Source organism: Crocodylus siamensis, chromosome 11 (genome assembly GCF_052110815.1).
Source record: "Crocodylus siamensis isolate JL-2025a chromosome 11, ASM5211081v1, whole genome shotgun sequence".
Lineage (NCBI taxonomy): Eukaryota > Metazoa > Chordata > Crocodylia > Crocodylidae > Crocodylus > Crocodylus siamensis.
Genome location: NC_143405.1, coordinates 3,563,279 through 3,587,980, shown reverse-complemented (window position 1 = coordinate 3,587,980; position 24,702 = coordinate 3,563,279). Strand labels below are relative to the sequence as shown.

The window sequence follows — 24,702 nt, the reverse complement described above, 5'->3', positions numbered from 1 at the left end:
TCAAGTACAGAACTGAGACCAGACCCAGGCAGTCAGCAAGTCTGATCTTGATCAAGGCTCCTCCATGTGAACTTGTTTCAGAACTAACCAAACTGCCAGGTTACCTTTTGCTGAAGCTGCAGCTGAAGAAATTCAGTTGCATTTCACTGGATAGGCAAGGAGGGGGGAGAGACAAGACGTCAGCTGCTGTAACCTGTCACAACCCTTCCTTTAAAAAGGGAAATTCATTTTATCACTTGTGCAGCCTCCTTTATGGGGCAGTGATTTGCTTACTAAGCAGCAACCAACTTGTATAAGCTCCAACACCAGTGCTTTCAAGTCACAGTGCTGGCACCAATCCCCCACCCATGGCCCTACTTCCAGTTTCTGCCCCCCCTGGAGACCCTTACTGCAGAAAAAGCAAGCACAGGGTTGACAACTTGGAAAAACCACCCCTTTTAGAAGGCCCAACCTCTAGTTCAATTTGACTTCTAAAGAATATTATGGAAACATGGATAAAGTTGGGTGTAACCAGTCGCATCAGCTGTAGTGATGCAAGACCAGCCTTCAAGTTCACAATCCTTCGGATCTAACGAGTCAGTGGCACCAAGGCTGACCTAGTTTCCACCTCCTTGCCCACCCTCCCCAGGTTTTCCAACAACACAGCCCACCAAAGCATATCTAGATACAGGTACTTTATTTACAAATATTTAGATTAATAGCATTGTTACATTAAATGAGGGGTACAGCAGTCCAAACAAGTCCTTTCCGTCACAGAAACAATAAGACCTACTGTAACTTATTTTGGAAACAAGGGTATTGCACCTCAATAAGTTGTGAGCATTAGACAGCTGTTTACCCAAACGTGTTTTCTTCAGCAGCAGGTCATGGTCCCTGGGCAAACTCTTTATGGTGCAACGGTTTCAGCAAGATGCATCAGTCATAAGTCCTTGCTATTATACCAGTCTAAGAACCTTAGGTTGAAGGAAAGAAAGAATAAAAGACTAACCAGACAAGAAACAAGGGACAGTGCACAAGGTACCCAAATCCTATTGTCTGCACATTCCAGTTTTGGCTTTAACATTGACTGTACAATACTCTGATACCACCGTTTGCTTGCGAGTCTGAACATTGTATAGTTTTAGTGTCTAAAGAGGGTGTTACAGACCACTTGGCATTTTAAAACACTGCAGCTGGATGAGGTGCCCGATACCAGAACACACCTTTTGTGCATCAGATTTAACCACTTCCTTCCCCTTGCGGTTTCTGAAGTGAAAAAGTTTGCCATTCCATGCAAGACGCAACCCTGCTCGCACAGCGCTGCGATGCGCAGCTCTAACCGGAGAGAAGAGAACGTGTACTTCGACAGTCCCTGCATGCATGGCCGCTACTCTAGGTCTCCCTTTATCCAAGGGTGGTTATAACTCGTGTAGTTTCATGAAGCATTCCTAATGTTTTCAGATGGAGGGAGTCTTATCTTCCCTTCAGGGGGTGGGTGAGAGAAACATACGCACAAGAGGAAAACTAAAATAAGACGACACCTTTCCACTGTAGTGTTAAAAAAATACTCAAGTAGTTTAAAGAAAGAAAAAAAGAGGAAAAAAGCCTAGGAGCGCACGCGCTGTTCTGACAATCCAGCTCAGAATCCAACCACCCAAGAAGTTAAGGTATAAAAGCATAAAAATGTGCAATAGAACCGGCCTTTTTATACAATGCAAGGCAGGTAACGAAGCCCAATAATGCAAAATGCTTACAAAAGAGAAAAGCAGGTTAGCACGCTGTCGATTGCACAAAAACAGGGTTAATCAAACGGCAGAGAGATACCACAGTGCAAAGATGGAGCCGAGACGGATAGTCCACTAGTGTTAATTTTTGCATTGGGTTTGGAGGTCCCCCAGCACAAATGTCCACTGTTGACACCAAGGAGTTAAGCCTATGTTAGTGAACTGCAGTAACATCTATTTTTGTACTACTGGGGCAACATGGTCACATAGAGGTCATACTGTACAAACTGATATTTTCTTATATACTGTTCTAATGCCAGTAATCAATTTTTCTTCATTAAAATCATATACACAGAATGTATTTATCTGTTAGCTCAGTTCCTTCAAATTTTATACATATTTACGTTCTGTTAACAAATGTCAAGGATAAAATGGCAAAAGAGTGATGTAAAGCTATAGAGCACGAGAAGGACTGCACTCTTTCCCTGTGCTAGGCTAAGATGGCAGTCAGTAGTCTCCTCCTGCAAACCATCCCCTCGCCCCCACTGCCTCCACCACAGGGAATCCCTCCAACAAAAAGCACATGGTTTCAGAGCCCCTTTTCTACCATCAGAAGTCATTTCACAGCAAATAAACTTATCTGTTACTATAGACAGCTTGAGAAGTTACAGATGGGGCAGAAAGGCTGAAGAGAGCAGAAAATTAAACCATTCAGAAGACAAAGCCCTGCAAAAAAGTGTGAAATCATGAGTCCAGCATCAGTGCTCAGTTTAAATCATGTACTGGTTGGTGACACTATCACAAGGACAATCAAGGAGGAAAGAAAAAAAAAAACTTCTAATTTACCATGCAGGAGAGGTTTATTACTCTAATTGCTTCTGATAACCTGATTACATCTAAAGTTGTTTAGCAGTTTAGTACTGTGTTAAATTGTTGTCTCAGAGTTTTAATTAAACCCAATAAGATGTACAGAAGACGATGAAGCAGTCAAAAGCACCGCTTCCAACAGACAGAGGTGAAAGGTCAGAAATGGAGCCGTGGAACACGTCACTAGCAGCCGCAGCCTTCTCTCTGAGGCTGGGGTTCGCTGGTTAGTCGCCCCCCCTGCGGAGCTGACGGTTTGTGTTGTACACCCGACTCTGCGGCATTCAGATCCAGGCTTCCATCTTGAATGTTCTGGTAGATTTTCTTGGCCGCCTCCAGGAATGCATCCTCCACATTCTCCCCTCTTAAAAAAACAGAGCAAAGTCAGTTCTTGTGTCCACCGCACTGCAGTCTAGGCAAGTCTAGACTTCAATCCAAAAGCCACCCAGTCCTCCAGCCAGTAGACAAGACATGACAACAGAAGTGTTACTTGGTCTTGTATTCAAAGTGCGACTGTGCATACAGGAGCTGCACACAATCCACTGTTAGGCATCTTGAGCACCTACTGGCATGGACATTTTTGATAAAGTAGAATTAAGACACTGATGGTTTTCAGGTGCAGTTACTGCCAGCTTCAGGGAAAGGAAGCAGGCATCACTTCACCTTTGAAGCAGGGGGGATTTTAGACTACCTCCACTTTAGCACAGGTTACATGGCACAAGCAGCTGTACTAGAAAATGCCCAACGGTTTTTTCTAACTGCAATGGAGAACTACAGAAACGGGCAGAACAGCAAGAAGCTGCCACCATTTGAGTTCTCACTAGTTAAAACCTGCAGACTACTGCTCCGCTAGCCATTACGTAGCAGCGGTGCAGGACCTGGAGGGGGAACTGTTATTCTGAAAAGCAGAAGTGGGACTGCGCTCCTGTTTGAAAGAAACTCTTTTCCAACTGTTTTACAAATCTCTCACTTCACTGCCCTGCTTTCCTAGGAGCACTGCCCCAGAGCTCCCAGAAGGCTCCCGGGAAGCAACAAGCCTGAAAGCTGGGGCTGCCCAGCTCCTGAGGACGGTGGAAGCTCAGGTTCCTTGAAGCTATGCAAGGAAGCAGGCAGTTTTCCCGCACAAGTCTGTGCAGCCTCCAGCCGACTGTGACAGCACTGTGACTGGATTTTGCTAATACCATGAAAAGCATCTTGCTGTTTCTGTCCAAGTTTCTCGCTCCCTTAAGAGCGACCAGAAATGTGTCAGTGGGTCCTTCCAACTGCAACTTCCTCCCTCTAATGCAGTCTATGGAACGGCATATCCTAGCTTTACAAGACTATATGGCAGGCCTCTGGTTAGAGTACTGTCAGACCTGCAAAGACATGTGTGCCTACTGCCAAGCGCAGCGGTCACCTGGATCCCACTTACAAAACCCACTACAGCAACATAAATGTTTGGGCAGTTCAAGTCAACTCGCAGCTAAAAGCATGTGCACAAATGAAGTGCCCCCCCCATTGTGGAAGTGTTGCAATCAATCTTAGTTTCATTTCCCTACTGCCGGGGATGCCCCATCAGTCTGCTATAACACGTCACAGGCTTGCTTGCGAAGTGGGTCAGAAGAACAAGAGCCGCCGTACAACTCCCAAGTCCAAAGCAAGGTGGACTGAAGTGGAACTGGAAGCCAAGCTTCCTTCTACCTTGTGATGTCATCTCATCACAACCCAACCCACGAAGCACCATTCGCTGGTGCTTACAAATCCCCAACGTGCCGTGTTATAAAAAAACCCAAATACACCCCCCTCCCCACGGAAAGATCTTATTTCCCCAGAGACAAACAGTCCGCTTTGCTCGTTAGCGCGCAGCGACCACTCCCATTCGGCATTAGACCCATCACTTACGTTTTTGCACTTGCTTCAAGGAACAGTAAACCTAGTTAGAAATAAAATTGACAATTAAGATACAAGAAATGCTTTCTGTTCGAGAGACCCATACCCCAGTCACTACAGCCATCCACAGACAGATGCCTTGCATGGCAATGATAATACTGCATACCAATACTTCAATGAAGTTTAAAATTAGGATATCTATCTGCAAGCATTTTTTTTTGTTAAAGTAAGCAAAAGTGAAAATTAAGCCAAGATGAGCTCACAAGAGATAGCACAAGTTCACCCTCCGTTGCGTTACTTTGGAAGTAGTGCACTTTCAACAGCTTGCAGTTACCGGAGCTGAAGGTTCACATTGACATGTCTAGTCAGAAATGTAATAGCTCAAAAAGAAACGCACCGTTTTCTTCAGCAAATTGTTTGGCCTCTTCATATGTAACATCTCTCTGTGCTTCCAGATCTGCTTTGTTTCCTATGAGGATTATCACCTGGGTCAGAACAGAAGACGTTAGCCTTGGAAGAGTCTAACTGCTCTTCTATCACAGTCCCTCTATCAGAGAGCTTTTAACAGCAAAGGCTTTGGACTGGGGGCAGCCTTCGGGTGCCGCATTCAACTCTTTACTACCACAGGATTCTCATGACAAAAGGGCTTTAAAATATGGGTAGTTCAGGAGGAGGGGAAGAGAGGCGGGACAGGACGCCAGCCTATATGAAAGCGGTCCCTAATCTACATCTCGTGCGTATCCAGAATCATCTACTGATCTGGCCAGCATGCACACTTTTTCTTTCACTAACTACAGAGGGCAAGACAGTGGAAAAGGGCTCCTGAAATTCAGCTGCACCTGCTGGTTGACGTTCAGACTCCAGGCTGAGATTACAGGACTGGAAGTGCTGCTACAACTTCTCTTTCAGATTTGGTGCCCTCAGAAACAACTAGGTCTCAAAACATCGTGCGTAAGAAACTAAAGACTAGAATTGTGCAACAGATTAAGGGAAAGTCCCAAGGCCTTTAAAGGGGAGACAAAAAACCCGGGAGAAGGACACCGAGTCTTTGTCTGGAGAAACTATCCGAAGTTATATTTAAATTCTGACACTTGGGGGAAGGGGTCTAACACTGACCCAAAGAAAGTCATCCCACAGATTAAATGCAGCAAAATAGATCCCTAGCAATAAAGGCTGTGGAAGCATGAACTCGCTGCATGTCCTGGGGCAGAGCAGTAAGTTTATTTAAACCATTACTTCTGTGAACTGATGGTACTTCCGATGCTGCAAGTCATGCTTTGGGCATGACGTTTAATGCAAGCGTCTTAAACACAAAACAAAGCCTTCCAACTTACAGTATTTGGATTGGTGAGGTTCCTTGCATCCGTCAGCCAGCTGCTTAAATGGTTATACGTGCTTCTTCTGCAAAGAATCACGTGCAGTAAGTTTAACTAGACACCAGTTCCTGTACATCACCTCGACAGCACAGCGTATTATTCAGAAGGCGTTTTTCCCCACAAAAGTAGCACTCACCCCCCCCATAGGAAGCACTACGTTCTACTCCATTTCAGTGCAGCCATTAAAAACAAAACCAACTCTCTCCGTATAAGCAGAGGCAGACTCCTACTTCAAATGTGGCATTACTGCTTTCTTGAGGAACCTGAGCTTCATGAAGGACACGGTGTTGTGTAAAATATATCCAAAGATCTCCCGTTAATATTCCTAAGGGACACCTGACTGCAACATACTGCTTACTTAACCCTGCGTGACAGTACGCCTTCCTTCATCTCTAGGTTTTCATCTGTGCACACCAAATGGAGGGCATCAGAAGTACAGAACCCTAGACCAGAGGACAAGTTGTGTCCTCGGATGCAGATCTGCACCATCTCCGCTTGCGTAACCCTGGGGAAACCGCACACGATGCTTTCAGGTTTCTTAACACCGCCCCCCCTGCCCTGGTCCTCTGCGGCCTTTCTACAATATCTGGTCCTGCTTGTAACAGTTTTTCATTTGCTGCATGCTGAACAGAACACCACTGCTTGCTCAAGTTAGGGAAACAGACTGTCGTTTTAATGGCTTCACTTCCATTTACAATACTAATTCTGACCTCCTTTAAGACTCGCATTGCGGTCCCTGCAGGGGACATTAGTGTAGAAAGAAAATAGCCTCTTAACCTCTGCAAGGCACTCCAGGAATAGGAACTGCTACCCTGTAGTCACTCACACATGGGATGGTTTTCAGACTGCTTAGACTTGGCAAACTCTTCCTAATCATTCCTGCATGACAACACATCTTGGCTGCAGGAGACTAAGAGCCAGAGGGAAGCTGTAGCAGAAGTTATAAAAATGAAACCCACCATTATTTTCTCAATGAGGAAAAGCTAGCTTCTTACAGCAGGCCTATGCTACTGCCGTGTGGAGCTAGGGAGAGGTCGCTGGTGCATGCCCGGAGCCACACCAATACTACGTGTGGCAGAGATGTGGGTTTTCTGGGGAACTTTGAATTGGAAAATTTTCCACTGCCCTAAATTGAGCATGATCTGATTTAGCATTTTATTTGGTTTATATTTAGTAAACAGCACTGAAAAAGTACCCCCATGTTAATTTTGTGTCCCAATAGCCTACAAGTATTCAAACTGAAATGTTTAATTTTTTCCTAATCAAATGTTATATTCAAATAAATTCAAAGCTGTGTGTGCAAATAAGTTATTTTTATTGGAATTGTAAAAATGTAAAGACAACACACAATAGCATGTACTTCCCTTACATTATTTTCCTTAAATTTAACCAAGCAAAGGCACTGGGGAAAAAAAAAAACTGTTGACACATCACAATTTTAGCACACCCAAAGAACTATGCATGATAAGCCAAGCTATGGTTTTGCTTTGACCTGCACAGCCAAGTAGGTGAATTCATAACTTGATTTTTGGTTTGGATTATTATGTGAGTGTACTTACCCTCCCATTTACAAATCAATCAAACACACATGTACTCTCTCACACACTTCCTAGGGATAATCACCTGAAAAAACACTCATTACAACTTTGAAACTGCCACGCTTGCCTACTATTGTATTGGCATCCATTCATTGTTACCAATACATTTTATGAAACAATGAATTTTTAGAAATGGATAATTTCCCACAGAAAAATAAAGCACTGGAAAATTTTCTGCCCCACATCTCTGACATGTGGCAAGGTAGGACGTAAAGACTGGGCACATGTGTCTGTACAGTGCTCCCAAGCAGTGTTTGGGCAGAAATAAACTAAGACCTGCCCTTAGTTTTCTAAGCATATGCAAAAAAGGGACATATTTCTAGCACTGGGGACATTTAGAAAGGCCACACGCCCTACTCTTAAGTAAGCCCATGTTTCCAGACATGCCTCAACTCAAAATCGGATGTTTGAAGTTTAGTTGTTTTCTGCGCACAACAACCAACGGGCAGGTAAGACAAACCAGCAGTATGGCAGTCAAACTGTAAATAATATGTTGAACTAAGCAAGTGTGCTGCAGTTGGGAGTGCAATTTGAGACTGCAGTTTTACTGTGAAAACTTGTCATTGGAGTCATCTTGCTAACCTTCAGGGTACCCGGTCTTTGCATATTCAACAGATAGAGCCCTCCTTTACCTCGGAGATTGCATGCGTTCATCCTGCTATCAGGTCCCCACTATTCCTTCAGTGCAGGAAAGCCTAGACCTCCTCAGTGTCAGCTATGCCAAGTACAGTTATTAGCTAGAACAGGTCATTATATGCTTTTATTAAGCATGTTTATAGGCCAATACAGAATACAGTGCCCCAGCATTTCACATTAGTTTCTCCCTGAAGGAAGTACATTTCAGCCCGTCTGTATTAAGTGGTTAGAAGCTCACTTCATAAGCGAGACAGACAGTAAGTACCACCTTTCAAGTGAGACGGCCAAATGAGCTGAGGGAGATTTGGCCTAAAAGGGGGCAGATTCTCAGAATGGTCAGGGAAAGAAAAAGGGATGCTTTACAATCCAAATTCACCATCCCAAAACTGAACTAAGTTTAGGGGAAAAAACCCAAGGGGACAGAACCTCAGTCAGTTACACACAGAACATCATGCAAAAGCCATGTCCCACATTTTGAAAGAGAGAAAAGCTGCTAGTCATCCTCCTGTGACAGTTTACAGATAAAGTCTACAGGCGAGAGTCATCAGGACCTTACCTAGTAATATCATAGACCATGAGAGCTCCTGCCGCTCCTCTGTAGTAGCTTCGTGTTACAGCCCTAAATCGTTCTTGTCCTGCTGTATCCCAGATCTGCAGTTTAATTTTTTGGCCACTAACTTCAATTATTCTTGTACCGAATTCAACACCAATTGTATGAGGACAATCAGCCATAACTGTCACAGAAAGACAAATCAAAAGTTCAGATCTTTCTACCAGCAGTCTTCTCCCCCACAGAGCAGAGTTCCAGCATAATTTATTTTCATATGGGGGGTGGGGGGGAACACCACTAACAAAAAAACCCAGCAAGTCTTATCTACATTCCACCTCTTCCCAACATTTACCAGAGCCATACTCTTAAGTAAGAGACACTGGAAGAGGAGTCATGTCTTTCGCACAGTGGTAAATTTAGAGTTTCATCAAGCATTAAGAAAGCAATGACCATTTTGCTCAGAAAACATATTACATGCAACATCTACCTGGCAATGTATGCTCTAAATCAGAGAATTTAGGTTTCAGAATAAAATACCATTGTGAAAATAATTTTAAAACTTGAGGCATGTTAGAAAGAACAACAGTTGTGTAAGAATTAGGAAAACACTTAAATTGCCAATATGTGGTTGAAAGCCTCTATAACCTCATAACTAACTAGATCTGGATCAGATAAAAAAATCCATCCACTCTTCATACTGCATCTCAGATAAGAAGCATAAAATACCAATTCTGAACATGCAAGGAAGCTTTTAGACAGACACTGAATAAGGTAAGACTTCTTAACCCCATCTGCTGATGACAGTCGTATCATTTAGCCTGAAGCATGACAATTTATTGCATTAAAAAAAAAAAAAGATTCAGCTTTAGGGATTATATCCATCTATCTAATGTGTGTAATTATGTGCATGTACATCCATCTATCTTGCCTGGCTTCAGCATTATTTTATACCCACTAGCTCCATGTCAGTGAACAGATGTAAGGTTTTAGCTTCAAATTTATAAGAAGTTAAACAAGCTATATTGTCTCATCAGGAGTTTGACCACACAGAAGAGAGTGCTTGGCTCTGCCTTTCTTATTAAAATGTTGTTTGCAATGGACACTGTTCAAGGCTTCCAGTTGTCACTTAACAAGAGCAATCAATTTATAGCCAGCAACCATTCAAAGGAGCACCCCGAGCACACCTCAAGGATATTTAGCTGCTCTTCTAGCTGAAGTTTTGCAATGCTTACAAATACGCTATTTACTAGAAGTAAGCTTCCCAGACAGCCGGAAGAAGCTCAAGAAGAGCCAGACTCCAATACCAATGAAGTAAGTTGTACTAGCAGCATCCGCTCAAGTACTGCTTTGGTTAATCATACCACGTTGCTAACACGGCATAAAGCGGCACTGCAGTAAAGCCAGTTACTGTACCTGTTAAAGCAAGGATCATGCTAAAAAGCAGCCATGATTCAAGGTCAGCTATGAAAAACTGATGTTTTCAGCCAGTAAAATGGTGCCTTAGATTTCTGGTAGGAAAGGAGAATGCTACTCATTACTAATGGTGTGTTTAAATTACCACCTATCCTCAAAGCTGCCAGAATACAAGAGAGCTCAGTGTGCTAGAAATAACAGCAATGCGAGTGTGGGAGTGTAAAAGTTTAAGCGTTACCCACAAACTCCACCACCTAGCCTTGATGTTTGCTCTATATTTCTTAGAGCTATCATGTAGTGTCCTCTTATCCACTTCCATACATGCAGCAAGGAATGGATAAAAAGGAATATCCTGATCTTGATTTCTTGACAGGAAGTCATGCAGGTGACCTGACAGGTACCAGGCAGCTCAACAACGACTGCAGATATACAAATGAACCAATGGGTCAAACAGCAACTCCAAAGAGGAGGCTGCAGTCATAAATACTGAATAACCGAGACCCATGTGCATGCAGAGTCGAAGCATATGCACTGGAAAAGAGCTTTAAAAACCAGGAAGGCAAGGAAATAGAAACGAGGCAGGCACCAAGGCTCTGAATGAAGATACTCACATTTCTTTTCTGTGAATTGATGAAGCAAGCAGGATTTTCCTACACCCATGTCCCCTGTTACAGAAAACACAGTTACTGTGCTGGTAAGTGGTTTCAGAAGCTACATTTTCTTCAATTTAAGAACACTTAAAATTTGCCAGACAAGTGGTTTGTTCAGCCCTGCTATGCTATTCCCAGACAACAGGCAATGTTCCACCCCATTAGTGTCCTTCAAGCATCAGTGTTTTCCCTACTAATTCATTCACAGGCAAGAAAGAATATGACCAAAAAAAAATAAAAGTTTCACACAGGATTACTGTTACTAGTTACTAGTAAAACTTTAAGAGCCAAGCTTTCAAGGAGGACACCAACTTCAGCACCCCAATAAACCACAAAGCCCCATACATCCAGTACAAGGGACACAGGACTACTGCAAAAAAAACACCCTTGAGATTTGAGTGCTTAGGGCATAGCTCAAGTGTCCCCTGACCCAGCACATGCCACACCTCCCTCTACCAGCTGCTCCCAATGGCTATGCACCCTATTCCTACAACTGTTCTACCCATATAATTACCTGAAGCCCATGTCTGCTGGACCCAAAATGCCTGAACTTCAAACACCGGCACAAACCCAAGAATCAATATTCCCATACACCCACCACTCAGCCCCTGTGCTGCTTTTGCAGCACCCAGGGAACAAGAGGGAAGTATTCCCCTAACAGTGGTGTTGTTGTGGCACTCTTACATGTACTTTTGCAGGCCTTTGTTTGCACTGCTGGGTGCCTTTTTGCCTGCTCAATGGTGGGAGAAATTTGTTTTAATGGTACAATGCTTGAAACAGCAAAGAATTAAAGGGCATACTGGAAGTTTACTCCATCTGCACCCACCTTCTACTCAAAAATTGTAAGCTGTGTAGTCACACCCAGGTACTGGTACACATGTATTATAGCAACACTGAAGCACAAGTGCCTTTTACTAGGAAGCTATTAAAAACCCTTTCTCCGATTTCCACACACACTTCCAGTCCCACTTACAGAGTCCAACAGGTCAGTGAAACAAGCAGTACAAAACATTTGTTATAGTAGCACCATCTCCATACTCCAAGCATTCTCTGGAGCAGGGGTAGGCAACGTTTTTTTGGCCGGAGTGCCAAAAAAACCATGTCTACCTTGGAAGGGGCCGGAGTGCCAACATGCTGGAGTCCGGAGCAGCTGGGGCCCACAGAGCCTAGTTTGCTTGCAGCCTCCTAGCTGCTTGCTGGGAGCAGCCTGGACTCCATGGCTAGCAGCAGCTGCTTAGAGTCCCGGGCTGACGGTGGTGTGCTGAGCAAAATGGCTTTCTGTGCCAAGCCTGGCATGTGCGCCAGGGGTTGCTGACCCCTGTTCTGGAGGTTTCTATTGCACAGATTCAGAAATTAGTTTTTAAAAATGTAACTGTCTGTTACAAATTTGAAGACTTGTTCTTACAAAGGCTTGGCATTTTACAGAGGTGGGTTCTTTTTAAGTGTAGTATGCAAAGTCATCCCTGGCCACCCAGGTAAAGTCTGCACTGATTTCCTATCAAACCTACAGATGTCAAGCTAGAGCCAAGGATGCTGGCCTAGATGCTCAATTCTCATCTAAAGAGAGTTTGGTAGATGGAAAGGTGTACCTCCTGCCCTGCCCACAGGCAAGTCTGCAATACTAAGTTAGAGCAACCCCAGACATTGCTCTGACTTCAAGTCTAGGTGGCTCTGTTGAAGATGCCAGGAGGAAGCAGGAAGCTGGGACAAGCCCAGCTCCTCTCAGGCTCTCCACACTGAATTGGGGTTAAAAAGGCAGTCAAAAAGAGCTAATGACCTGACATATTGCAACAAAATGTAACAAAGAGAAACAACCTCACCCTGCTCAGAGAAGGGGTATCTGCACTCTTCATTCAAAAGCACACGCATGGCCCTCTCCAAAAGCACCTCAGTACTTAGCTTAAGTGCAAAAACCATGTTGGTTTGCTGCTCTTTTTCAGAGAGCAACTAGCATGCCCAAAGAGTAGCAAAAGGATCCAACTGTGGCCATCTGCTTTGTTTTTGCAGTTGTGGTATATTCTTTAGAGAGTGAATATTTCTGCAAGCCTATTCGTTTTCCCATATCCAAAGAAGGTTAACTATGCTATGTTTAACAAGCAGCAGAAAACCAAGTCTACAAAGATGCAAGTACTTGGAAACTAGAAGTCAGAATTTTGGAGGATAAATCAAATGCAATTTAAACTACTCAAGGGAAGTAATGCTCAGAAGGCAAAAAGGTAGGCAAATTTCAGTAAATAATTCATGTTTAACACAGTAAAAGTATTCACCAATGGATTTTTGTGGGGCTGGAAAGATAAGGACAAGACTGCATTTCTTTTCATGCTGGGATGTACAAAGTGAGCTTTGTATACGAATACATATTTAACTGAAAGTTATCAAGGCCACAGGCACTGACCAGTTTAAATATACTTAAAGTGTCTATAGGCAAGCTTCCATATAAGTTTGGGCTTTTTTTGTTTTTTGGGTTGGGGGCAGTATTTTTTTTTTTTTTATGATCACAAGCATCTTGCAAGTCTATACTTACCAATAATGATGTACTTAAAGATGTAGGAGTAGTTGTAAGGTGCAGTTGCCATTGTGGCACTGAAAAAAGCAAAAAACAAAAAGAATATTAGCAATGAGAACTAGTTACTAAATAAGGTCTTAGATTAATTCCTCCCCTTCAAAGGATTTCGAACAAGCATACGGTCTCCCCTACAGCTGCCCTTTCATTCACAACTGAGAACTTCTCTTGCATTTCCATGCAATCAACAGCTCAAGTTCTGCAGAAGTGCTAACTAACAGAAGAGATCTTGCAACAGACCATTCTTCCAAATCATTCACTCAAAAGCCTTTTCTGAACAATTTCCCAACCAGTGGTTTAACTACTTAGACACCAGCAGCAACTTCTGGCACTTGTTTGTACACTTACAGATGTTCACAGTTTGAACGGGAGAAAATAAGAGTGAAATGTCCCCTTTTTTTCATTAAAAAACAAAAACCTCCTAAAAGTCATTTACTCTTATTTTTTTGGTATCTAAAGCAAGTATTTTCTAGAGAAAAATTATTACCACATGCTCTTAAGCCATAAGTATACCAGCTGTTTTGTTATGACAGTTTAGTCCACTTTTTGGTGGTTTCACATGCAGCAACAGATTCACATAGTCTGGTTTCTAAGTCACTTAGATCACTCGAGTTCTCCGGAGGAAAGATACTTCACATCTCGTCCTTTAAGATTAGTCTAGACTTCTCGCTTAAGTGCCCAAGTGTTTGAGACTGGAGCCACAAGTCAGATGTTCAGGAAATTGGTCAACATTCCTGTGGCTTTAATCAGCATGGTAGAGCTCTGGTTTGCAGCGGCAAGATAAAGTTCCATCATTACATGTTACAAATTAGCTCCGGCCCCTGTAAAATCACAAGTTTCAGAGAGAGCCAACAGTCAAATCAAGACTTCTCCTCTGGTGCTGAAAACTAGTGATGGGACTTTCTTTCCTCCTCCCAAGATGCACAAGGTGACGGGAAAAGACAAAACCTCTCTTGCTGCTGTCAAATAGGAAGCAAAGTATGGATTTCATAACAAACTGCCTCTTCAAACAAGGATACAACACTAGTGGTTAAAGCAGCAACCAGTGTTCAACTTCTTGTACAAATAGCTGAAGACTTTCAAAACTTACAGTACCAGCTGTTGAATGTGCATCAATATAAAACCAAAATATTTACAAATACAGCTTGCATTCAGGGCAGATGAATGTTTGCAGCCCAAGTACAATAAGGGAATTCCACATCAACAGTTTTGTCAAAGTGAACGTACCCAGATTTGAACAGTGCCCCAGCCCAGTTTTATAACATACTGGAAAGCTACTGAAGCATGTCCCAGTGAGAGCGTTCCAACCTCTCAGTACCACTAGGAACATTTTTTCTCCCATTCGAACTGCACAGAAATTAAAACTTGACAATTGCCTGATTTTGTGGCAGGACTGTCAGTGAAGAATCATACTACAGCTCACTAAACAGGGCAGGGGGTCAGACTTGATGATCTACTAAAGTCCCTTCTGACCCTAAGCATCTATGAAATAGGAGAGACTAACGTGCTAGAATAGGCAGGTTATTCTGTTCCTTTATGCTATCACATGCTTTATGATATTAAAGTTTTAAATCAATTACCTAACCTCTGCACCCAAAGCAATTTCATATTATGAATTAGGCAAGTGTTTTAGGTGGTGTGATGGCAAAGGATGAGACTGAGAGACTTGATTTCCCGTCTAGTTTGAAACACCCCATTTCCCTTTAGAATGAAGTACTTATTAAATAAAAACTGAACTTTCAAAAGAGACTTGCATGAAGTCCCAATTCCAGCATTAGTTGCAAGAAAAATTCAGCCTATTTGTTTTTGACCCTCACAGCTGTGGAAAACAGCTAATGGTTCAGAAGAATCCACATCACGAGATTGAAAGATTATGAACATCTCAGCTGGCGACTGTGAAGTAGGAGACCTGCCCACCCCTATGTAATGGGCATCCGGCAAAGGCAGCTCCTTAATATTTAAGGGCCCCAAAGAGTGGCCTCCCCCCTACCTTATCATACCTGGACTATATTAAGAAAACCTTCAGAGACCCGATGCAAGTAAAGAGACCGGAACAATTTGATGATATGCATGGACATGATTATTACGCTACATACCATGTCTTATTAACTAGAGGAATACTTTAAAATTTGGTTGCAAGTGCAAAAGTTTCCCTTACTTTTATTCATTTTTTATTAATGACGACTCCCACAACTCAGCTTTTTCCTGCAAATTTCTCCACCCTGAATGGAGTTATCTACCATCATTTACAGGTCACTTTGGTTTCAGATTCAGTGCTGCAATTCTGGGCTTACCAACATGGCTAGAAAATGTTAAAATCAGAAAGCAAACAAAAATATAAGAAAAGTAGGGAGATCTCTCTATCCATGTGCCTACCTACTTGTCTTCTATTTTTGTTTTCACAAGAAACTCAGTATGGAACTAAATTCGTTACGTTTTAAGTGCAAGTTAGTTAGATGAGAATGAAAAGAAAGATCAAGCTGTCGTTACAGTTAGACTACTATGCTATAAGCCTGTCCCCTTCCAGTTCTTGTTATTATTCCAAGAGGATGACCAAAAACTTATGGGCTACATTTCTGTAATAAAAGTCACCACCACCTCCACCACCACACGACAAGGCAGGAAGTACTGGTACTGTACTTAGTACAAAGTGCGATTCATAAATGCCTAAATATCTATTAACCCAGTATGCTACAGTAATTGCCTGACAACTACGCAGTCTCTACGAATTTGAGCACAGTACGCTAAATATATGCAATTTAGCTTCTTGAGATAAAGGGTGCCACAGAGAATGTACAAAGCAATTTTTGTATTAGACCCAACACCTTAAGTGAGGGTCAAATCTGAAGAGATTTTCTTGCTATTTTAAGTAAGGAACATAAAATTATTCTAACTGAAGAACTAAATTTTGGTGACGAGATGCGAGAGGTGTACAAGTCACCATCACCACTTCTCCTATTTATGCAGCTCTCAAAGTGGTAAGCAACTACAATTGGCAAAGGTACTCAGGCCGATGAAATACCCAAGATTTAGTTACGAGCTCATAAATTCGATGCAAGCAACACAACATGTTGAAGCTGGTCTTACACTAGCTTTTGCTTTAAAAAGACTACATTTTAATGCATTTACAGTTTAGAACAGTGACTCTCAACTAAGGTGCCACAAAATCTTTTTAAGGCTGCCACACAAGATCTGCACTGTTAGCGTGCAAACACATACACGATTCACAAGATAAACCCACATTTAAAATAGGAATCCATAGTATCAAAAGCATTCTGTTGTAGAGCCATTGTGATCTTTCTGCGATTTGCCTCAAGAAAATTACTCAATAATTTTCCCATACTCAAAAAGCAAGTGACAGCTAAGAACTGGTTTTCTGAGAGGTGCCTATAGTCTAAAGAGGTTGAAAATCACGGGCTTAGTACTTTTAAAATATGCAATTCCAACTTGTCATTATTAGTCCTCTCAATGCAAGTGTAAAGTCTGAGGCTGGCGACTTGGGTCACATAACGATTCCACTACTACTTTTGCCCTTTCTCTATGGACACAGATTTTACTAGCTCAGATGTTATAGGTAGCGCCACATCTTTTCTATACCAGGCATTAGGACAGGCTGCCATGTGCTACCACACTTAATTCTGGGGTGTGCCAGGAGTGGCCAACCTGTGGCACATGTGCCAAAAGCAACAGAAGCAGCCGGTGGCATGCAGATCAGGGAGGGGACAGGTAGCAGCAGCAGAAAACAGGACAGGTGGCTGAAAACAGAGCAGCAAATTGAGCAGGAGGCAGAGCAGCTGATCAGGCAGGGGAAGGGGACTGGAGTGGACCTCAAGGAAGATATGAAGCTAATCTGTAGTATGCCTGCCAAAAAAGGCTGGCCACCACTGGTCTAAGCAAAGCCTCAGGCATTTACCTTCATGATTTTGGGGAATATTTTGGGCACTTTGAAAATTTCTCCAATCAAATTATTCTTCTATCTGAATGTAGTTTTGAGTAAGACGATGTAGACTGTTACCCAGGGATACAGCATTAACCTTTGCAACCGGCCAGAGAAGTTTGCTTTACCTTTTGACCATCTTCTCTGAACCCCTGGTAGGGAAGTTGGCATTTCTTTATTCCACCATAGGTAGTTTGTCCAATGGGCTCTTACATGCATCAGGATGGGTCTAGGTGTAGCTGGTCCTGCCTTGGTACAGAAGGACAGACTAGATCTCTAAAAGCCTAGAGCCCTAGCCAGAAGTCATTACAGTTCCTAGGTCCTCTTCTCTATCTGCTATGTTCAGTGAGATGCAGTGACTAGACAGGGCCCTATTAAAGATTCAATACATTGGCATTTTTCCATATGGAAAAAAAAGTTGGCCCCCCACCACACCGTTTTTCTCCCCTTTATCTCTTTTTTTTTTTTTGACCTTCTCTGTGCATGGCAATATATGGTTCATTTCCAGAGCAATTAGCTTAGAACATCAACATATGATTATACCAGAAAGAGCAGTGCTAATGAAAATACCTGCACTATTTATTCTGAAGCCATATTAAAATGATCTCTTTTTATGAAGGTACAAATCATTCATTTTTATCCACCCTCCAAAAAGACCCAGATGTTAATACTGCCCAACTTACATATTCCTAGTTCTTTAGCAATTTAAGACAATGAAATGGGAAGGAAGCAAAATGGATTTTCTATATTGGTTAAAGAAAGTTTCTTAGAAATGTGAGTTTGATACTACAGAGCCAGTCTTCAAATTTTTCTAAATACTCAGTGCTTAGGAGAGTCCAGGGCCTTGTGATCATCTTTGTAACATAGATATAATGCTCAAAATTTAAGCAATAAATTATAATATTAAAGCAATTTTGTTATGAACAAACTTGTTTTGTGAAATGAGAAAAGAAAACTCTTCCCTAATGGTTCAAACTAGATAAAGTTTGCTTACACATAAGTATGAGCTGGGTAACCTTTATTTTGGCAAAACATCTACTTACACATTTCAGTGGATCAGGACATTAGCTTTCAATGTTTCACAAGAGTAATTAAATACTCTAACCATAGAACTATTTAAAACAAATCAACTTAATAGCTTTAAAAAGTTTACAGGTACACAAACTGTCAAACTTAACCATGATTTTATATCAGTTTTGAGTGCGAGTAATTAAATTCACTTCACCTATTAGCCAACATTATTTTAGTTTCTTAATTTGGTAGTGTTGCTGTTTGTTTTACATCAACATTTCTACTGCTTTAGTATCTAAAAAAAAAGCCTTAAATCGGGTCATGATTTCACTGCAGAGATGTGGAAGGATAGGTACTGCTTCCAACTGCTCAAATTAAAGACATACCAGGTACACTAGACAATATGTGGAAAAAGGCAGACAGAAGTGGGGGGAAGGATACTTTACACACTAATGAGTAAGCTGTCTGCTCCAGCAAATTTGTCGTCTCACAACTCTACATACAATAGAACGGGTCAAGCTAAAATACAGATCTCCTGTACTTAGCGTAAAGTGATAACTTCATACCAACTGCCTACCTATCGCCACACTGTTTACCCATGCCCACACCCACTACCTTGCAATAAGATCTGGGAACATAGCTTCTACATGTCTATTCAGGATTTTCAGTCCAGCTATAATTCTGTCCTCAACCTCAGTTCTTTGGAGAACCCTGGACTCAGAAACCCTATGTGAACACAACCCAGCATAATCCAATACTTGCTTCTTCCTGAAAGCAGAATTGGAGGACTGTCTACCATTTCATGTATCTGTTCTCAATCTGCAAGCAGAGGAACACAAGAACAGGGAACTAAGCAACTGCAACCCCTGCTCACCTAGCTGGCATCCTTATTCAGTTTTAACTGGCAAACTCCTCCTGGGCTCTAGCTCTAAATTTAAATTGTATTGTGCATATCCCCTCCCTTTGACACAGCAGCTATGTTACAAATTAGCCTGCAGCATGCTGGCAGACAGAAATCCTCTCATTTCCAGCCTAGGTAGAATTACAACCAATTTTTAGCATTTGTTCTTGTATAAGTGCCTTTCACCTGCCCTGAAGGGCTACACATGATGCACCCCTGCCCTAGACATCTTATTAAGGCTTAAAAACTTGTCCCAGAGAACACCTAGTGCCTCTAGCAGTCTTCAAATTGATAGGTCCTACTCCGTTTCACACGTAACACAGTACCATTAGGTCACAGGGTGGACAGTGGGACTAAAAGTGATATGCAGTTAAAATAGTTTATGCTCTTAAACGATGCAAAGGGAACAGCTATCAACCCAGGACCAGCAAAATGTTATGCAGTTATCCAACAGACACACAAACAGAGTATATTGTACTTCAGCCCTCATGACCATCCACTTCGTGTGGAATTTCTCCCTACCCCATTCTGTATTAAATAATGCCTCCCAACTTTGAGTTATTAGCCAGCTCAGTCAGTACACTCCTATGGTGTGCATTAAGGTCACTAATGAAGTTATTAAACAAGATCAATCCCAACATCAATCTTGGAAGAACATCACTAGTAATCCCCCTCCACACCTCTCAGAATTGAAGGGAGAAGTACTGGTCCATCTGTTGTCATGTCTCCTTCAACCACGTCCTTGCACACCTTACCATACTTCCACTAAGCCCATCTTCTCTGGCCTAAGCAGTTTCTCATGTGGGACTAAACACTAAACGCTCTACTGAAATATCTGATAGTTATGCATGCGTGTGCACAAATTTTGTAAAGGATCCTATCTGGGAAGATTTGCGCCCTTCATCTCCAAACACTTCTTAAACACAGGCACAGCACTTGCTTCGCTTGAGTGGTACCATCTAGAAGTAGACAGGATTGTTGAAAGTGCCCTCCCTGGACCTGCTGTGCCACGTGCCCATTTTCCCCTAATTCTGGGATGGAAATTAATGCAGTCAAATAGTAAAGAAGTGATAAACTCAGAAGTTTGCTTCCACCTATATTGTGGTAATTTCCATAACCACATTCCCACTGCCAATTACATCTCTGGCCCCCCTTGGTCACCTTTTCCTCTACAGAGAAGAGTAATTTATTCAACATTATGGTCATGCCTTGATTATCTCTTACTTCCAGCCTTGATTCTTCTTTTCCTGTTCTAGCTGCATGACTGAAGACTCCATTTTTTTTTTATTAACTTATACAGGATCTAACTCAGTTTCACTTTTGGCAAGTAATGTTATCCCAGCACCTTTTGACTACTTCACAGAGTTCTCTGCTCATCAGGCAAGGCTCAAAAGTTAAGTCCACAAGCTCCTCAGGCCACCTGACTTCACCAGTTACCTTCTTTAGACACCCAACTTTTCCCTTTCAATATAAATAATCTTTTTCTTCTGTCCTTTCATTTAACTCTGCCAACTCACCATCAACCCAGAGTTATTTTCCTGGAGCTCTCATGTATAATGTTCCCACTCTTTCCCCAAACCAAATCAGAAGAAACACCTTCACTTGTTTCTTGGTTTACTTACTATTTTGCTAAGACAGTCACCCAGCCATGACATCCAACACTAACCAAGCCCCAAGAATATCTTTACACAGGCAGCTAACCTTTGGCAGTTGCATCATCTCCACTATATCCAAATCCAGTTTTATACATCTAGATCAGACTCATCACTAGACCACCAGCATCTTCTATAAAAGTGATTTTGGCCCAAGATGGTCTTACCCGTCACCTTTTAATTTCCTTATGGCTGGCAGGTAACATTAGCATACATCCATGTCACCTTGATTTCTATCTAATCTGGGCAACATACGCTCCCTTCGGTACCTGTGCCCCAGTCATTACCCTTCCATTACGTTTCTGTTATCCCTTTAACTATATGGGTTTCACAACCTGCACCAGTTATTCAAGTTCCTCCATTTTGCTGCCCAAGCTCCTTGTATGAAGTATAAATATTTAATTGGTTTCTTACTGACCACACCCATTTCCCTGGCCAGGTCAGGTACGATCCTGTCGTCTACGGTTCTGCCCCCATGATAACCATTTCTGCTGGTTGCCTATGCTGCTGCCTTCTGACATTCTTTTATCTAACATACCCGATTTTCCTCTTCCTCTGTACTAAAACCAAGGAGCAGATTAAACTAGGAATTGAAAACAGAAGTTGGGACAGATTTGTTTCAAGCTCTAGTAGCAGAGGGAAGTTTCTTGATAGATGCTCTGCTGAATACGACTTTCACATCACAGCTTCTCTCATACAAGCCATGGGTTTGTTAAGTATGGCACAGCTGTATACAGCTCTCCAAAAAAAAACTGTTACTAAAACACAGGTCAGCAGCTTGGTATAACTCTTGATCAGGATGGGGGAAAAAAAAAAAAGCATGCTCTTCATTGCAAGATGTGGCAAGAGAAACAGAAGCAGTGCTAAGGACATGCATCTGGATACACAAGAACTGGCAAATAAATAAGTGGGAGCTAAAAACTCAACACCTTCCCCATTTACCAGAGTATTTTTCACAACTGTTTCCTCATCCAGGATCAGTGTTTTTAAGTACCTGATTTCCCAAATTTTGAGATGCCCCATAAGAGACAGGAGTTCCTTGCTGCAGCTCAGATTTTTGCAGTGTCCCTCTGTCAGAAAAGGTAGAATTTCTTTTAACCCATATTCATTCAGCTCCACTTTGAAATGGTAACACTTGCAGCACTGGTATTTTTACCTATGGCTGTATCACGTTGGGCACAGAGCTCCAATTTAAAAATTCATATATGTACATGTATATAAGTTACATATATACACACACATTACACACACGTGCATATTTAGTGTTATCGCAGTTTAAATGCCTACACAGAACAGCATGAATACAGAGATGCATTAGTTCTCAAGCCTCCAGTGGTCCTTTCGCCAAGCAACTTAGCTTGCGTCCCAGAGATTTACGCCCATTATAGAACCCATTTACAGGTCTCTTATTTGGCGGGGGAGGGTTACATCTGCACACTCAATATATTTTTTTGTTATATTAACAAAATTAATATATTAACATGTGTGGTCGCAGCATCCTGGGGAATCCCTTGGGGCTGGACAGGTCTCAAAGGGGGCAGGTGACAGGACAAGGATCAAAGGGCTCAAGTTGCAGCCGGGGAAGTCGACGCTGGACATCAGGAGAAACTCTCGCTAGGAGAGCAGTAAAACAGTGGAACAGGTGACCCAGGGAGGTGCTGGAGACTCCATCCTCGGCGGGCTCAAGACGCGGGTAGGCGAGGCCTTGCCCGGGATGCTGTAGTTGGGGCGGGGGCTGGGCTGGAGCAGCGCTTCTCCACATGTCCGGCCCAGGACCCGTTTACAAACATCCCGGGAGCAGCCCCCCGGCCCCGCCGCTGCCCTCATCTCCCCGCTCTGCCAAGGCTGGACCGCGTTCACCACCCGCGAGGCCCGTCCGACCACGGCCGGGCCGGGCCGGACCCCCCGAGCCTGTAGCCCGCGGCTGTCCACACGGCCCCGCACTGCCGAGCCTGCAAAGCCCTGGGGGGGGCTGTGTAGTGCGGTGCGGTGCAGCAGAGGCCTAGGCGGGGGGGCGCTGCAGCAGCCGGCGCGGCGGCGCGGGCAGGGCGGAGGCCGCAGGGCCCGGCGGTACCTGTGCGCGGGGGGGGCAGTGCGGCGCGGCTCCGGCTCCGGCTCGGGCGGGGGGCGGCGGCGGGGGCGGCCCGGCGGGTCGGTGCCTGGCGGCGGCTCCTGCAACTCCAGCGGGCGGCTCCACTGCGCCCCTCCCCCCTTATCCAAGATGGCGGCGCCGCTAGCACGGGGTTTCCCCTCCCACTCGCGACGGGCCCCGGCTGCACAAAGGTGGACGAGCGAGGCCGCTGTGCTGCCAATCCGCGCGCGGCTCTGCCGGCCGGCCAATCCACACGGGGGGCGGGGACAACGGAGGCGGGGAGAAGGGCGGGATTGGCTGGCGGCGCTGAGGCGCTTTCGCGGGCGGAGCGGCAGCGGCGGGGCTCTTCCCGGCCTTCACCTGGTGGCTTGGGGCGGGCGGGCTGGCGCGCGTCGGCGTCAGCACCTCCGCCTCCAGTCAACCCCTCAGCCTCCAGTTTCACCTCCAGCCTCCAGTGTCACCCATCTCCCGTGTCATTCCTCAGCCTCCAGTGTCACCCATCTCCACTGTCAGCCCCCGGTGTCACCCCCAGTCTCCAGCATCACCCCCCAGCCTCTGATGTCGCCCACCTCCAGTGTCACCCAAGCCTCCAGTGCTACCCCCCCAGCTCCCAGCGTTACCTGTGCCTCAAATGTCACCCACAGCCTCAAGCATCAGTCCCCAGCGCCCTCTCCCAGCCTCCCTGCCATGAGGCCGCCTCGTTTCCTGGCCCTCCCTTGCACAGCGGGGTGCACGAAGCCCCCCCAAGTCCGCAGGGGGGTGGCACGCACCTGGCTGGAAGATGATGGGCGTGAGCAGGCCGTGTGGGACAAGGCAACGGGCCGATGGCTGCAAACGTGCCCTGTGCCCGCTGCAGACGGAGTGCGAGGAAGGCGTGCCTTGCGCAAAGACACCGGCTGCCCGAGGCTAATGTCACGGACGCCCTTATCGGCGACCCGCTGTGCAGGTCCAGGAGCCTGCCCGTAGCGTTGAAGGGTCCCCAGGGGACACATTGTGCTAGATCAAGACAGCAGCCCATCAAAAGCCTCACGAAGGGGCAGCGGTTGGTTGTGGCAGGTCGCCGAGGGATTAAAAGGGCCCAGGAGTACTGTGCACAAACCTGAGGATAAGAAGCTGGACCCTAAAGGTTTCTGCAACACCATCAGCCAAAATTATATTATTCAACTCGCATTAAAATAAACAAAAAGCAGAGGCGATGTCCCAACGTGGTGTTTTGCTGGTTCCAGCGACACTCAGAGAGCAGCTTTGGGGGAGTTTTCAGGCAAAATCCACCTGCGCCATCAACCACGATGCAATTAGAGAATGAATGGAGGAAGCCTGAATGGCGACAGAAATAAAAGGAGAGCTTGAGCCCAAAATGAAGCAGAGAGGACAGGCAAGGAAGCATTAGCCAAATGGAAAATCACAGCCTTTCAACCCTCCCTTAGCTATAATCGGGTCTGGTGACACGACTGGAATCCCCCAGCTGGAAAGGAAGCCGCATTTGTGCTCACGCTGCACGTCTGGACCCAGACACTGCATGGTTTTCCGCCTTCAACCAGAATTAGTGGAATGGCCCTTTCATTTAAATTTTTCTTAGGAATCCCTACAAAGTTAAACCAAGAAAGCTTTCTCCCCAGGAAGACTGATGGTGCACATAGCAAAGCCTTACCTCTGCTAGCTATCAGAAGTCCAAGGAGAAAAAAATATTCAAACATTTGAATACATCTAAGAACAAACCAAAGGGAAAATGTATGCAATGTTGTCACACCCAAAACACAGAAGATTGCTCTGATTTTGATTCCAATAAGCTGTAGACAGTGTCTGATCATGGTAAAAAGAACACTAAAAATTTAAGGCAGTAACTTAGGACCAAGGTTTCAAAACGGTGGGCTACAAGGCTTCGGT

The 24,702-nt window shown here is 44.1% G+C and overlaps 1 protein-coding gene across 1 annotated transcript; it reads right to left on the bottom strand.

Moving 5' to 3' along the window:
- Positions 1 to 659: 659 nt before the first annotated feature.
- RAB14 (RAB14, member RAS oncogene family) lies at positions 660 to 22,974 on the bottom strand. The gene is made up of 8 exons (XM_090022742.1): positions 22,798 to 22,974; positions 13,184 to 13,242; positions 10,621 to 10,674; positions 8,603 to 8,780; positions 5,771 to 5,837; positions 4,834 to 4,921; positions 4,449 to 4,479; positions 660 to 2,931 (listed from the first exon to the last, which is right to left on the bottom strand). Exons 2-8 carry the CDS (start codon positions 13,233 to 13,235, stop codon positions 2,754 to 2,756), a joined length of 648 nt encoding a protein of 215 aa, XP_089878868.1. The 5' UTR covers positions 13,236 to 13,242; positions 22,798 to 22,974; the 3' UTR covers positions 660 to 2,753.
- Positions 22,975 to 24,702: the final 1,728 nt, after the last annotated feature.

Coding starts and splice junctions, on each gene's coding strand:
- RAB14 (XM_090022742.1), bottom strand. CDS start 13,235: ATGGCAACTGCACCTTACAACTACTCCTACATCTTTAAGTACATCATT. Junction 8,781..10,620: donor TCAATTCACAGAAAAGAAAT/GTGAGTATCTTC, acceptor TTTCTGTGACAG/TTATGGCTGATTGTCCTCAT. Junction 4,922..5,770: donor ACCTCACCAATCCAAATACT/GTAAGTTGGAAG, acceptor GTTCTGACCCAG/GTGATAATCCTCATAGGAAA.